General features: G+C 39.2%; 1 protein-coding gene across 4 annotated transcripts in view; it reads left to right on the top strand.

Moving 5' to 3' along the window:
- The window catches only part of PLD5 (phospholipase D family member 5), a 369,722-nt gene that overhangs the window by 132,029 nt on the left and 223,236 nt on the right, over positions 1-14,457 (top strand). For 2 of the 4 annotated variants that reach the window (XM_074385400.1, XM_003935333.4), the window contains exon 2: positions 11,220-11,356. In XM_074385400.1, coding sequence (XP_074241501.1) covers positions 11,220-11,356 — 137 coding nt within the window. Of the gene's footprint in view, positions 1-11,219; positions 11,364-14,457 lie in introns of those variants that run through there. The other 2 variants (XM_074385401.1, XM_074385402.1) reach the window with 2 other exon arrangements.

Genomic DNA, 14,457 nt, shown 5'->3' with positions numbered 1-14,457 from the left:
TGAGATGGTGGGAACCCATGAATTTTAAGTTCTTCAAGTTTTATTTTAAGTTCCAGGCTACACGTGCAGAACATACAGGTTTGTTACATAGGTAAATGTGTGCCATGTTGGTTTGCTGCACGGATCAACCATCACCTGAGTATTAAGCCCAGCATCCATTAGCTATTCTTCCTGTCTCCTTCCCTCTCCCTCCACCCCCCACCACCTACGGGCCTCAGTGTCTCTTGTTTCCCTCCCTGTGTCCATGTGTTCTCATCGTTCAGCTCCCATTTATGAGTGAGAACATGTGGTGTTTGGTTTTCTTTTCCTGAGTTAGTTTGCCAAGGACAGTGGCTTCCAGTTCCATCCATGTTCTTGCAAAGGACTTGATCTCATTCCTTTTTATGACTGCATGTTTATATGCCGTCCATATAAATTATCCCATGGGGTATATGTACTACATTTTCTTTATCCAGTCTATCATTGATGGGCATTTGGGTTGATACCATGTCTTTGCTATTGTGAATAGTGCTGTAGTGAACATATGCATGCGTGTATCTTTATAAGAGTGATTTATGCTCCTTTGAGTATATATCCAGTAATAAGATTACTGGGTCAAATGGTATTTCTGGTTCTAGATCTTTGAGGAATTGTCAAACTGTCTTCCACAATGGTTGAACTAATTTATATTCTCACCAACAATCTAGAAGTGTTCCTTTTTCCATGAAACCTCACCAGGATCTGTTATTTCTTGACTTTTTAATAATTGTCATTCTAACATAAGATGATATCTCATTGTCATTTTGATTTGCATTTCTCTAACGATCAGGGATATTGAGTTTTTTTTCATGTCTGTTGGCCACATGAATGTCTTTTGAGAAGTGTCTGTTCATGTCCTTTGCCCACTTTTTAATGGAGTTTTTTTTTTCTTGTAAACTTAAGTTTCTTGTAGACTCTGGATATTAGACCTTAGTCAGATGGATATATTACAAACATTTTCTTCTATTATGTAGGCTGTCTGGAACTCATGGTTATTCATGTGTATGTAGATAGATGTCAAAATAAATGCATGTGTGTGTGCATTTATCTCCTAGCTTTGTGCTGCGAGAGGATCTGGAAGAAGCAACACCCCCAATAACATTGAGCATTCTTAGTACTTCTATCTTGGCTCCTAAATAATATTGTCCATTAAAAAAAACACAGGAATCCTTAGAAGGAAGACTGATTCTAGGGTTGCAGCGGAGACAGTGTGAGATGTGCTTGGAAGGCCTTGTGCCATAAAGTAAGACACTAGCTGTACAATGTTATTGAAAGGAATAACCTTTCCACTGAAATAGTCCAAAGGCAGAAAAAAGCACATTGTTACTCCCAGGAGCCTCCCATTGTACGTGGGAAATTTTGTAGTTGTCTCGTGTGTTATCTAACCTACGTATTATAATTTCACTCTGACCATATTATGAAAAGTGAAGAATTTCCCTAAGTGTTAGCTCTCTTTCACATTTTGCCTGGAAATGTCATCCCATTGGTTTGTCACAGAACCCTAAAATGCCATGATATTCTAAAGTGTCCTCATGAAAGCTGCAGATAACATACTTGTTCTTAGCCAAAGGCCAGGAAGCAATAGCCACAGATAATAAATGAAGTATGTTGTATAAATTTATTAATATCCAATAATATGTTAGTGTGGATCCATTTGTGTAGGTTTTGTTGAAAACTGATGAAAAGCTGGAACTATAAAAGGTAATTGGGCCTTAGGATGAAAGCAGATGCTTGGGGCAGTAAGTGTCTCAACCTCTGAACATAACTGTTTGCATAAATATATTCGGAGGACAGTAGAAAGTGGATTGGGACGTATACTCTCCCAGAATGCAGGGGAAATAATATAACTGATGAAAGAGGTCAACCTGTCAGAAAAAGAAATAGCCACTGCAAAAAAAAAAATATATATATATATATATATATATATATATATATATATATATATGTATATATATAACTGTATGTGTTTCTGCTTGACATAAGACAGTGTAAAACTCAAAAAGGTTTTCTGTTTGTTTGCTTTTTGTATAAGTAGTAAACAAAAACAGCAATGAAGAGTGCTCTGCTGTAACTACTCTTAATTGTATGCCCATAAAACTCTTCCTGGATGCTGTCCTGCTCAAGGTTCAGGTGAAGATTTGCATATTGTTGTGTTTCTTGGAAGACAGTTTTTCCCTTTTTCCTTGGCATCTAACATGTTAACAATGGCTGGTGGTGCCCCCATTCCCAAACTTATACCCATGGCTTTATTTGCACAAACCTTTGACGTTAGGTGGGGTGAAACCAGGTACATGCAAAGAGGAATACACTAAGAGGGTAAGGAGTGGGCAGCCAAGTCCCAGGTATGCTCTAGCATGGAAGCCATCTGAAGGACAGCTGAGTAGATTAGAGGTAAGAACACAGATTTCATCTGGGAATGCAAGTCTCTAAATGTGTGTGACCTCAGGGCACACCATACACAGAACTGCAAACAAAGTCCCTGTTACGTTTAAGTTGAGTGGAAGGCTAGTTACTCCACATCTCCCACTGCTGGACAGATATGTTTAGCTAGTTGCTTCCTAGGCAGGATAAGCAGAAATACCATCTAAAATTGGCTCTATTAGAATGGGGAGGAAAAGTTCTGAAGTATGAAAGACCTAGGAATGAGAGGAGAGGAACCAGGGGCACAGAGAAAGGCTTTGGATTATTTAGGGAGAGACCTGTGTAGGAAGGAAAAGCTGATAAAGTCCAAACCTTCCAGTTGTTGGTTGTTTTCCTTTCTCTTCTCTGTTGTTGTTGTTTTTTTAAAATAGATAGATTCTTGCTTTCTCACCCAGACTGGAGTACAGTGGTGTGATCTCTGCTCGCTGCAACCTCCACCTGCCAGGTTCAAGTGATTTTCATGTCTCAGCCTCCTGAATAGCTGGGATTACAGGCATGCATCAACACGCCTGGCTTGTTTATATACTTTGTGTAGAGACACGAGTTTTGCCATGTTGGCCAGGCTGGTCTTGAACTCCTGGCCTCAAGTGATCCACCTGCCTCAGCCTACCAAAGTGCTGGGATTACAGGTGCGAGCCACAGTGCTAGATGGTTGTTTTTTTAATTGTTTTTTTTTTATTGTGGTAAAATGTGCATAACATAAAATTTACATTTTAACCATACTTAAGTGGACGGTTTAGTAGTTTTAAGTACATTCATGTTGTTGTGCTATCATTGCCACCATCCATCCACAGAACTCTTTTTATCTTGCAGACCCAGAATTCTGTACCCATTAAGCAATTGTTCCCCATTCCTCCCTTTTCCCTAGCCCCTGGTAATCACTGTTCTACTTTTGTCTCCTTAAATTTGGCTACTCTAAGTACCACATATAAGTGGAAATCATACATTTGTCCTTTTGTGTCAGGATTATTTCACTTAGTATGTTTTCAAGTTCACTTATTGTTGTGGCATGTGTCAGAATGTCTTTCTCTTTTAAGATGGAATAATATTTTGTTCTATGTACATATTACTTTTTGTTGATCCCTTCATCTGCTAATTTGTATTGTTTCTACACTTTGGCTATTATGAATAACACTCCTAAGAACATTGTTGTACAAATCTCCATTTGAGTCCCTGCTTTCCATTCTTTTTGATGTATACCTAGAAATGGAATCACTGGATCATAAGGTGATCTTATCTTAAATTTTTTGAGAAACACAATATCTTTTACAGTGGTTGCAACATTTTACATTCCCACCAACAATGTATAGGGTTCCGATCTCTCCACTTTCACACTAATATTTGTTATTTTTCACTTTTGGGTTACTTGTCATCCTAATAAGTCTGAAGTATCTAATTGTGGTTTTGATTTTTCATTTTTTATAGTAATATTGAACATCTTTTCATGTGCTTATTAATCATTTGTATATTTACTTTGGAGAAATGTCCATCAAAGTCCTTTGCTCATTTTTAAATTGAGTTGTGTGCATTTTTTGTTGTTAAATTTGTTGTTTTATTTATTTACCTGCTTTTTCCCTTAGGAGCTGTACATGTCTGGGATATCAACCTTCCCATGTGAGGTTGTACTGGGACCTGGGTCATATCACTGTCTAGGATATGAAATCTTCCTATTGCTTAGGCTGAGTGGCATGGCATCCATTCTCAGAAGCTTTTGTTGAAAGAAGCTGTATTTACTGTTGAAGAATGAAACTCTCCTCTGGGAGGCAAACAGTTACGATTTCCCAGTTTGATGTCCTTGCAGAGCCAGCAGTGCTGCTCACACCTCTCTAAAGAAAACTGGATAGCACAGCTCTTAGGGCGTGGCTGAGAAGAATGGGGGCCTTTAGAATGAAGCAGACAGCACAGTTGACTGCACAGTGGCATCCAAGGTATAGATGCCAGAATAGCATAATAGAACCATTCTCTGCCCAGATGCAGCCCTAAACAAACCTCTAGCCTGTTTCTGCTACCTGCAGACTCTGAGAGAAAGGCTAGGATGTACTTGGTAGGGCCAGGCTGGATGGTTAGGTAGCTCAGGGATATTGACCAAAGAGAGAAGGGTAGGATAGATTAATATTTTTGCTACCACCCTGCTTGAATCCCCACAACATATAACACATATATCAAGACTGAATGACAAAGAAATAGAAAATCTGAGCAGATCAATAACAAGTGAGAAGATTGAACCAGTAATTAAAAAGTCTCCCACCAAGAAAAGCCCAAGATCTGATGGCTTTGCTGCTGAATGCTACCAGACATTTAAAGAACTATTATCAGTTCCCCACTGACTTTTGTAAGAAGTCAAAGGGGAAAGAACACTTCCAAAGTCTTTTTATAAAGTCAGCATTACCACTATACCAAAGTCAGGCATGGACATAATAAGTAAAGAAAACTACAGGCCAATATCCTTAATAAATATAGATGCAAATATCCTCCACAAAATACCAACAAATAAAATTTAACAACACATGAAAAGGATCATTTACCATGATCAAATGGGATTTATCCCTGGGATGCAAGGATATATTCACTTTGACAAATTATTAAATGTGATATACCACATCAACAGAAAAAAATAAGTCATATTAATATCACATTAGATGCAGAAAAACGTCACAAAATTTAACATCCTTTCATGAGGAAAACACTCAAATTGTATATGGGAGAAATGTACTTCATAATAAGGCCCTACATAAAAAGCTCACAGAATAGCATTATACTCAATGGTGAAAAATTAGAGCCCTTTCCTCTAAGATCCAGGATAAAACAAGAATGTCCATTCTCATCACTAATACAACAAAGTATTAGAAGTCCTGGCAAGAGCAATAAGTTAAGACAGAGAAATAAAAGGCATCCAAATAAGAAAGTAAGAAGTGAAGCTGTTGCTGTTTGCTGATGAAGTGATCTTGTAGGACAGAAGCCCCATATTGGGGCTTAGTCCAGGAGGGTTTTTGGCTTCACCCAGGAAATATTCAACAGTAAGCCAGTGCTGTTAGACAGCGATCTTATTAAATGGTACTTCTCCTTGAAGAGCAGGGCTATCTCATTGGCTGCATACCCTGGGTTCTTGGCACAAAAGACCTTGGCAATGGTATTATACTCAGATAAACCTGCTTTCAATTAGAGGCAAATTAAGGGACAGGTAAATGCAAATTCAGGGTGGCTATTTAGAACTCTCTAGGAAAAAGACCATAACTTCCAGGCTGTTGACAAAGGGGTGATACCTTCTGGGTCATAGTCATGGTATGTGTAAACTGTCATGGTGCTGGTGCAGAGTATCTTATGCCAATTATCAAGGAGGGCAGGTAGGGATCGTTTTCATCATCATCTACTGGTTCCTGCCAGTTTCTTCACTTTATCCTGTCTGGACCAGATCTTGTTTTGTGACCAGAGGTAAATCGTGCTGGTTTTTTACCTCAGTCTTATACATAAGAAACCCTAAAGAATTCACCAAGAAACCTGTTAGAACTTAAAAACAAGTTCAGTGAAGTTACAGGATATGAAATCAACATGAAAAAATTAGTAGGCTTTTTTTTTTTACACAAACTTTTTGTAAAAGAAATCAAGAGAATAATTCCATTTATGCTATAAAAAAAATCAGAATCAATTTAATCAAGGAGGTGAAAGACATGTACACCAAAAAGTATAAAACATTAATGAAAAAAAATGGAAGACAATACAAACATATGGAAATAATTCTTCATGGGTTGGAATAATTAATATTAATATTGCAAGCCATATATCTGATGGAGAATTAGTATTCAAAATACATAAGGAACTCAAACAACTCTATAGAAAGACAAACAATCTGATTAAGAAATACGTAAAGCACCTATGAATAGATATTGTAAGAATAATCAAACTAACCAAAGAAATCTACACATTCACTGCAATTCTTATCAAAATCCCAATGTCATTTTTCATTGATAAAGAAAAACACAATCCTAAAAATGTATATGTAATCACAAAAAACTCTGACTGGCCAAGGCAATCATTAGCAAAAAGAACAATGCTAAAGGCATCACACTACCTGATTTCAGTCTATATTGTGCTACGAAACAGTAGTAATTAAAGCAACATAGTACAGGCATAAAAGTAGACACATTGACCAATGGAATAGAAAAGAGAGGACAGAAATGAAACCACACAGCTGTGGTCAATTGATTTTTGACAAAGGTGTTAAGAATATACAATGAGAAAAGAGCACAGTCTTCAATAAACGGTGTTGGGAAAACTGGATATTCAAATGCAATAGAAAGAAACTGGACCTTATCTTACACTATTTACAAAAATGAACTCAAATGGATCAAAGAAACATAAAACCTGAAAGTGTGAAAGTACTAGAAGAAAACAGAGGAAGAGCTACATGACATTGGCCTGGATGATAACTTTTTAGATTTCACCTCAAAAGCACAGGCAAAAAGGCAAAAGTAAACAAATGGGATTATAGTCCAATAAAAAGCTTCTTTAAAACAAGGGAATTAGCAGAGTGAAGACACACTCTATGGATTAGGAGAAGATATTTGCAAGCCATATATCTGGTAGAGAACTAATACCCAAGCTATACAAGGAAGTCAGCTCTATAGAAAGAAAACAATCTGATTAAGAAATAAGTAAAGGACCTTCGTAGATATTTCTTAAAAGAAGATATGCAAATGGGTAATAGATACATAAAAAATGCTCAGTATCCCTAACCATTAGGGAGATGCAAATTAAAACCACAGTGAGATATTACCTTACACCTATTAGAAGGACTATCATCAAAAGGAAGAAAGACTAGCATTGGCAAGGATTGGAGAAAAGGGAACTTTTGCACTGTTGGTGGAAATGTAAGTTAGTGTAGCCATTATAGAAAACTCTGTGGAGATTCCTCAAAAAACTAAAAATAGACTTGCCATATGATCTAGCAATCCTACATTTGGGTAATTACCCAAAGATTTTAAATTAGTATGTTGAAGAGATATCTGTACACCATTGTACCACTATTCATAATAATTAAGCTATAGGATTAACCTAAGTGCCCATCAACAGATGAATGGATTTTTTAAAATAATGGAATTTATGTACAACAAAATAGTATTCAGCCTGAAAAGAGAAGAAAGTTTCACATTTGGTTGAGCATGGTGGCTCACGCCTGTAATCTCAGCTCTTTGGGAGGCTGAGGCAGCTGGATCACAAGGTTGGGAGTTCAAGACCAGCCTGACCAACATGGGGAAACCCTGTCTATATAAAAAATGCAAAAATTAGTCAGGCATGTCAACATGGAAGGAATTGGAGAACATACGCTAATTGATACACCAAGCATAGACAGATACCACATGTTCTCACTGATATGTGGAATATAAAACAGTTGAAGTTGTAGAAGCAGAGAATAGAATGGTGGTTACCAGAGGCTGGTGGGTAGAGGGGATGGGGAAATGATAAGCAAAGAGTACAAAGCCTAAGATAGGAGGAATAAGTCTGATTCTTTTTGAGATCTGTTGTATAGCGTAGTGAATATAGATAATACTTGAGTACTGTAGATTATATCATTAAGAGAGTATATCTCCAGTGTTCTCATCACAAAAATGTCAAATATTTGAGGTGATGGATAGCTTTATTGCTTCACTTATGCTTCTTCCAATATTTTTAAAAACATCACTTTGCATCATGACTATGCTTTGTCAAAATAAGATAAACTTAAAAAATATAGTGAGGAATAAGCGATGAATGAAAAATAAAATGGCAAGACAAATACACAGTCTATTCTGCTAGTTTTATATAGTGGCTAAATGTGGCCCATGAATTTGTCTGTGGCACCAGCAGAAAGTAAAAAAAGGATGAACTACAAAATTCATAATCACCAAAATATGGCATCAAGCCAGTTTTCGGAAAGGTCACAGCTGAATTTTGAGAGAAACATTTTATGTGTCTCTGCATTCTCAGAAGTGTGCTATATTAGTCTGTTCCCATGCTGCTAATAAAGACATACCTGAGACTGGGTAACTTATAAAGGAAAGAGAAGTTTAATGGACTCATAGTTCCACATGGCTGAGGAGGCCTCACAATCAATGGTGAAAAGTGAAGGAGGAGCAAAGGCACATCTTACATGGCAGCAAGCAAGAGAGCAAGTGCAGGGGGACTATCCTCCATAAAACCATCAGATCTCGTGAGACTTATTCACTATCACGAGAACAGCATGGGAAAAAGCCACCCCCATTATTTAATTACCTCCCGCCTGGTTCTTCCATACCACATGGAGATTATGGGAACTACAAGATGAGATTTGGGTTGTGGGACACAGCCAAACCACATTATATGCTATTGTAATTTTCATTTCATTCATTCACTTTTTATTTACTTAGACAATAATTATTTCTTGAGCACATTCTGATTGTTAGGATTGTGCTGTTTGCTTGAGGATAGCATAAAACAAAATCCATGTCTTACAGATAAGCAGGGTCTAGGGTAAAAGAATAATGTCTGTATCTTTGGCTTTAGTCACTTTATGTTTGAGTGGGGAGTAAGAGAATATAATAACAGGCAGGAATGGACTTGGATTGAGGTTGCAGAAGATGAGGCCTGAAGGAGGATTTGAAACAAAAATGAAGCACTCATGTGAGCTGATAGTACCTGGTCACAGAAAAACCATTGATTCCTTTGACTTGACTACATCTATTTCTAACTACAATTCGTCATCAAAGGATACCTCTAGATGACCTGGACTCTGAGTTTGGGAGGTTCCTTGGATTCTTAGGGGATCGTGTGGCTTTAGTGATAAAGGGAAGGAGGGTGGTAAGAGGATGCAACATCAGTTGGTTTCGGAAAGGTTCTGAAGTGTGTGTGTGTGTGTGTGTGTGTGTGTGTGTGTGTGTGTGTGTACACTTATATCTATCTCATCACTAACAGAGTGATGTATGCCTGGCTGCCTGTCCAAAGATGACCCTTTCTCCTCTGTAAATAACCCCTAAAAGCTGAACATAGACTTTTAAAATTGCTTTTTCTCCTTTCTCCATCCAGAATTTATCTAATTTATCTTGGTCTTTTGGGGCTGCTATAACAAAATATCATAAACTGGGTAGCTTATACACAACAGAAATTTATTTCTCACACTTTTTGAGGCTGGGAAGTCCAAGATCAAAATGCTGGGGGATTTGGCATCTGGTGAGGACCCATTTCCTTTTTCATCTGTCATGCCATCTTGCTGCATCCTTACATGATAGAAAGGGCAAGGGAGCACCTTAGGGCCTCTTTTTTTTTCTTTTACAGATAAATTCTCACTATGATGCCCACACTGGGGTGTAGTGGCTATTCATAGGTACAGTCATAGTGCACTGCAGCCTCAAAACCTTGGGATCAAGCGATCCTCCTACCCCAGTCTCCTTACCAGCTGGGACTATAGGTGCCACCATACCCATTTCTGGGACTCTTTTAGGGCCACCAGTCTCATTCACGAGGGCAGAACTCTGCCTTCATGACCTAGTCACTTCCCAAAAGGCCCCATCTCCTAATATCCTCACCTTGGAGGTTAAGATTTCAACATATGGGTTTTGGGTGTACACAAATATTGAGACTGTAGCAGAGGGAAAGCAGGCGGAATAATTTGTCATAGTAGTCACAGCTCCTGCCCACTTATCATGGCTCTGTCTTCTGCTACCTTTAGCCATAAGCCCTAGAGAGAGGGATGGTTCAAATTATAATACTTGGGTCTAATGATATGTCTGTGAGAGACTTTGACCACTTGGACATTCAGCCTGTGTTTCTAAGTAAAAATCATATCAAGAGTTATGTTTGTTTTCAGAGTTTAAAAATAAACAATGTCAGTCAAATAACACATTGTAAACCAAGAATAAAATTTTAAACCCCCCAACCATCTGAATGGAACCCTCCTCTCAGCCAGGGGCATTCCAAAGTTAACCTGACAAACTTGTTCAGGCTGTAATGAGAAGTGGGAGCCGGACATGCCTCATTTTTTCCCTGTTCCCTTTTGTAATTGCTGATGGAACAGACTCTAAGTCTAATAAGAAACATTTGCAATTTATTCTCTCTCAAGGCCGCTACTGGAGGCTTCGTCTGCATGATAAAGCCTTGGTCTCTACAACCTCTTATAGTAACTCAGACATTCCTTGCTATTGATAATAACTCTTTCAACCAATTGCCAATGAGAAAATCTTTGAATCTGCCTGTAACCTGGAGGTCCCACCTTTCTGGTCTGAACCAGTGTACATTTTACATGTATTGATTGATGTCTTATGTCTCCTTAAAATGTATAAAACCAAGTTATGGCTCAACCACCCTGGGCACATGGTCTCAAGATCTCCTGAGGGTTCTGTGATGGGCCATGGTCACTCATATTTGGCTCAGAATAAATCTCTTCAAATATCTGACAGAGTTTTTCTTTTTGTTGACAGCATGATCCTGGCCTATGTGTTTCATTTTTAATTTGAAACGGTAGATGTTATAGTGATCTTTTCTGGGCTGCTTTTGAGTAGGAAGACAAAGAAGAGCAAACTCATTTGGAAGCCTGGATACTACCCTTGAATTATTTAACAGGGTCCATCATATGGAGTGGGGTTTGAAGGCTGTGTTGAGAAAGAAGCATAAAGGTCTTGGGCGTGCTCACTAGAGAACAGCTTTCCCTTCTCTGGCAGTGATACTCTCCCCACCCATTTTTCATGGCGTGTTGAGAAGTTGTCACGTCTCGAGCTTCCTGAGAGAAAGCAGCACCACTCACTTCTCTCTGTCTTCGTTTCCTCTTTCAGTCCCAGCAGAAGTGCATCGTGATCTTTGCCCTGGTGTGCTGCTTTGCCGTTCTAGTTGCACTGATCTTTTCAGCTGTGGACATCATGGGAGAGGATGAGGATGGACTCTCAGAAAAAAATTGCCAAAATAAATGTCGGTAAGAGGTAACAAACGAAAATTCTCTTTTAGGGGGTGGGCGAGAAATCCAAAGAGGGCCTTGCACAATGGAGAAGAAAATACGTAAGCACACATAAGTCATCCAGGCTCCCCTTGGCTTAAGCTGAGGCGTGAGTCTGTCCACTGGTGCTCTTACCTTTAGCCCAAGTGCTGAGTAATGATTGCATTCACTTTACAATCTGGTCATGTTCTCTACAGGCTGGTGGAAAACAAAATGAAATTTTCTTGTTTGTCAGTGGTCACAGCTGCATTCTGGAGACCACCCTAGATGAGGTTTTGGGTGTTCCGTGATGAGCCTGGCAAAAATGAGTGCCCCAAAGGACGGAGAACGCTGTGCCAGTTGTTACATCAAATGCAAGTTAAAAAATGCACATCTCAGGGAAAATTCCAACTTAAAGTTAGGGGTTAAAGAAGTACATATGTCAGTGAGACAGGGCTCATCGACCTGTCCCAATTTAGTACATGGTTTGTTTTTAATCTGGAAACTATGATAGCTTGACTGTTTTATGTACGCATTCTGCCTCTTCAGTTACTTTAGCATTTCCTGGGGCCACTGTTGACCAGCAAAGACATCACAGCATAGTCTCAACCCCATGCATCTCCTCATCAAACTCTTCTCTGAGCTGCTACCATTTTTTTTCAGTTTCGGGGAGGGTAAAGAAAAGTACCAAAGGCAGGCAGATAGATAAGAGGTCTATTTTTATATATGTATTGCTGCAAAGCTGAAGTGAGGCCACTAAATTACCATGGTCATTATGAATTAGAGCTTGTAATCAATTTAAATTGTTATTTTTCCCTGTGGAAAGCATTAACCTAAGACCCCCCACTTTCCTAGCTTAAAATCAACAACAACCTGGCAATGTGTATGTGACTTTTATCCTGGATATTTTGCTTTGAGGTTGACTGTTCCGGCACGGGAAATGTTCTGAAAAGACAACTGGCTTTTTTTTTTTTTTTTTTTTTTAACCCATGATATCTTAGAGTCTAGTTACCAGGCAACAGGCATTATATACAGAGCAGACAATACAAGAAAGAAATCAATACACATTTTAGATTTTCTTCCTTCACGTTAGAAAGGTATTCCACAACATTATGTAACCAATTCTTAAATTGGCTGGTTTTACCCATCCTGTCCTTAGGGCAGCCTCAGCCATTGGTCCAGGCCCTGCTAAGTCTGCAGGGGAGAGTGGGTCCCAGAGTTGTTCAGTTTCAGATTCCTCCGGGCAGTCATGGAGGTAAAAGAGGTGAGGCTTTCGGAGATTCACCATTGAATATACTGGTGCTGACACAGACCGGTGGGAAAATCCACTGGTCTGCAGAGGTTCTCAGGCTTGCCAATCTCAGCTTAAACCTTTCTCTAAAAGATAACTCCTGTCCTTCCTCTCATGACCTCATCCCTTTCCTGGAGCTACCTGGACTCCTTTTCAGACTTTACCTAAAGGTGGAGCTAACTCGGTCCCATGATGCTTGGTTTCCAGTTACTTTGTACTGAAGTCCAGAGTTCTCTTTCTGCTTTTCTCCTTGTGTGTGACTATTATAAAGTGCTGCTTGCTCCGTTCAACCTCAGCTGAGATCTTACTACACTATCAATAAACTCCCTCTGTGTGGGTAATGCTCCTCACTCCTGGAGGTTGGAAGGAGATCGCCATTTATAGCTGTCAGCATCTCCTCACAGTTTTGACCGTCTCTCCCCAAGACCTCTTCATCTGCTGTACTCTTTCTTAAATATAGTACTTTAGCTCATCTTATTTCTGCTAATTAGCCTTTCTATCCTCTAATAAGATTCCCATTCTGATTCTTTCTCACTTGTTTTATTTCTCCCCCTCCTTTGTATTATTTTGCTGCTAGATTACTGTGCTAATAGTGGATAATTTTATCATAACTTCCCACACAAATCTACAAAATATCAAAGCCTCTAAACTTATTTTCCAAATGCCTTTTAATAAGCCTCAGTTGTAATGCCCCAAAAATAAGATCTTTGATCTCAGCAAATAACTGACCTATTTCTTTGTATCTTTGTACTGGATTTCTGGGCACTGCATACCTTTTCTCAATATGTTTAAAGTGATTGATTTGGTCTTTATAACTTTAAATCTTCATGACACTTGATTACCTGAGAGGGTGAAAGACACATTTTCTGGTTTCTGCTAGTAACCTACATGTCAGCAGGCTGAGGCATCACTGGTAGGTAAGGAAAACTCAAACTGCTAGTTTAGGTGGCACACATCCTGTGACTTGGCTCTTTCACAATTCGCTAGTGCCCTAATCATCATCATACTTCGTGCTTGTGAAAAGTAACCACACATTGTGAAGTTCCCCACACATCATGTCCTCAGGGACCAGCAGAGTCACTGGATCTGAGCTCCGAGTGCTGCTCAGTTGCAGAACACCTGCCCTCACGTGAACACCCACCCTTTCAGAGGAGAGGTCTTCATTTTGTATATATAGCTACTTCTATCTTCCCTTCTCCCCCCACAGAGGTATCCTACATCAGTCATTTTCAGTCACTACTCCCCCACTTAATAGAGACACTATTAGACACTAGAAGAGGGACTTTTGTTACCATTCGTCCGTGACAAATACACACAGAACCAGTCAGCATCCTTCTCCCTGACTTCAGACCCAATTCTCTTGATGATATGGGAATTAATTTCTGCAAAGTATCATTAAGCAAGCTGGGTACACACAGAGTCTTGGGTTGGCTAACGTTGCAACATTGATGAGGATGTGTCGCCTATTTTATCTAGGTGATTATGGCAGCCCCTGTTCCTGGACCTCCTCACACTCACCTCTCATCTTCCTAAATCAGCCCCCATGCCCGGGTGACTACTAGTCTACGTTGGCTCACTCTTGCCCACATATCTTCACATTCGATTTAGCTTGCTCACTTGGTCTGAAATATGAAGGAAATGGAAGAATTCAATCTATCTGTCTGTATCTCTATATCTTGGTTTCTATCTCTAACCTATCTGATCCCCATTATTCCCGAATCCAGGAATTTTCTTTCATCCTAAAATGAATAGATTTGGGTCTGTACAAAGGGGATCCCATGTAATATTATAGGCGGAGTCACCAACGTGT

The sequence above is a fragment of the Saimiri boliviensis genome, chromosome 14 (assembly GCF_048565385.1).
Source record: "Saimiri boliviensis isolate mSaiBol1 chromosome 14, mSaiBol1.pri, whole genome shotgun sequence".
In the NCBI taxonomy this organism is placed as follows: domain Eukaryota; kingdom Metazoa; phylum Chordata; class Mammalia; order Primates; family Cebidae; genus Saimiri; species Saimiri boliviensis.
The sequence above is the reverse complement of the archived record's forward strand: the minus strand, read 5'-3'. Positions and strand labels throughout refer to the sequence as shown.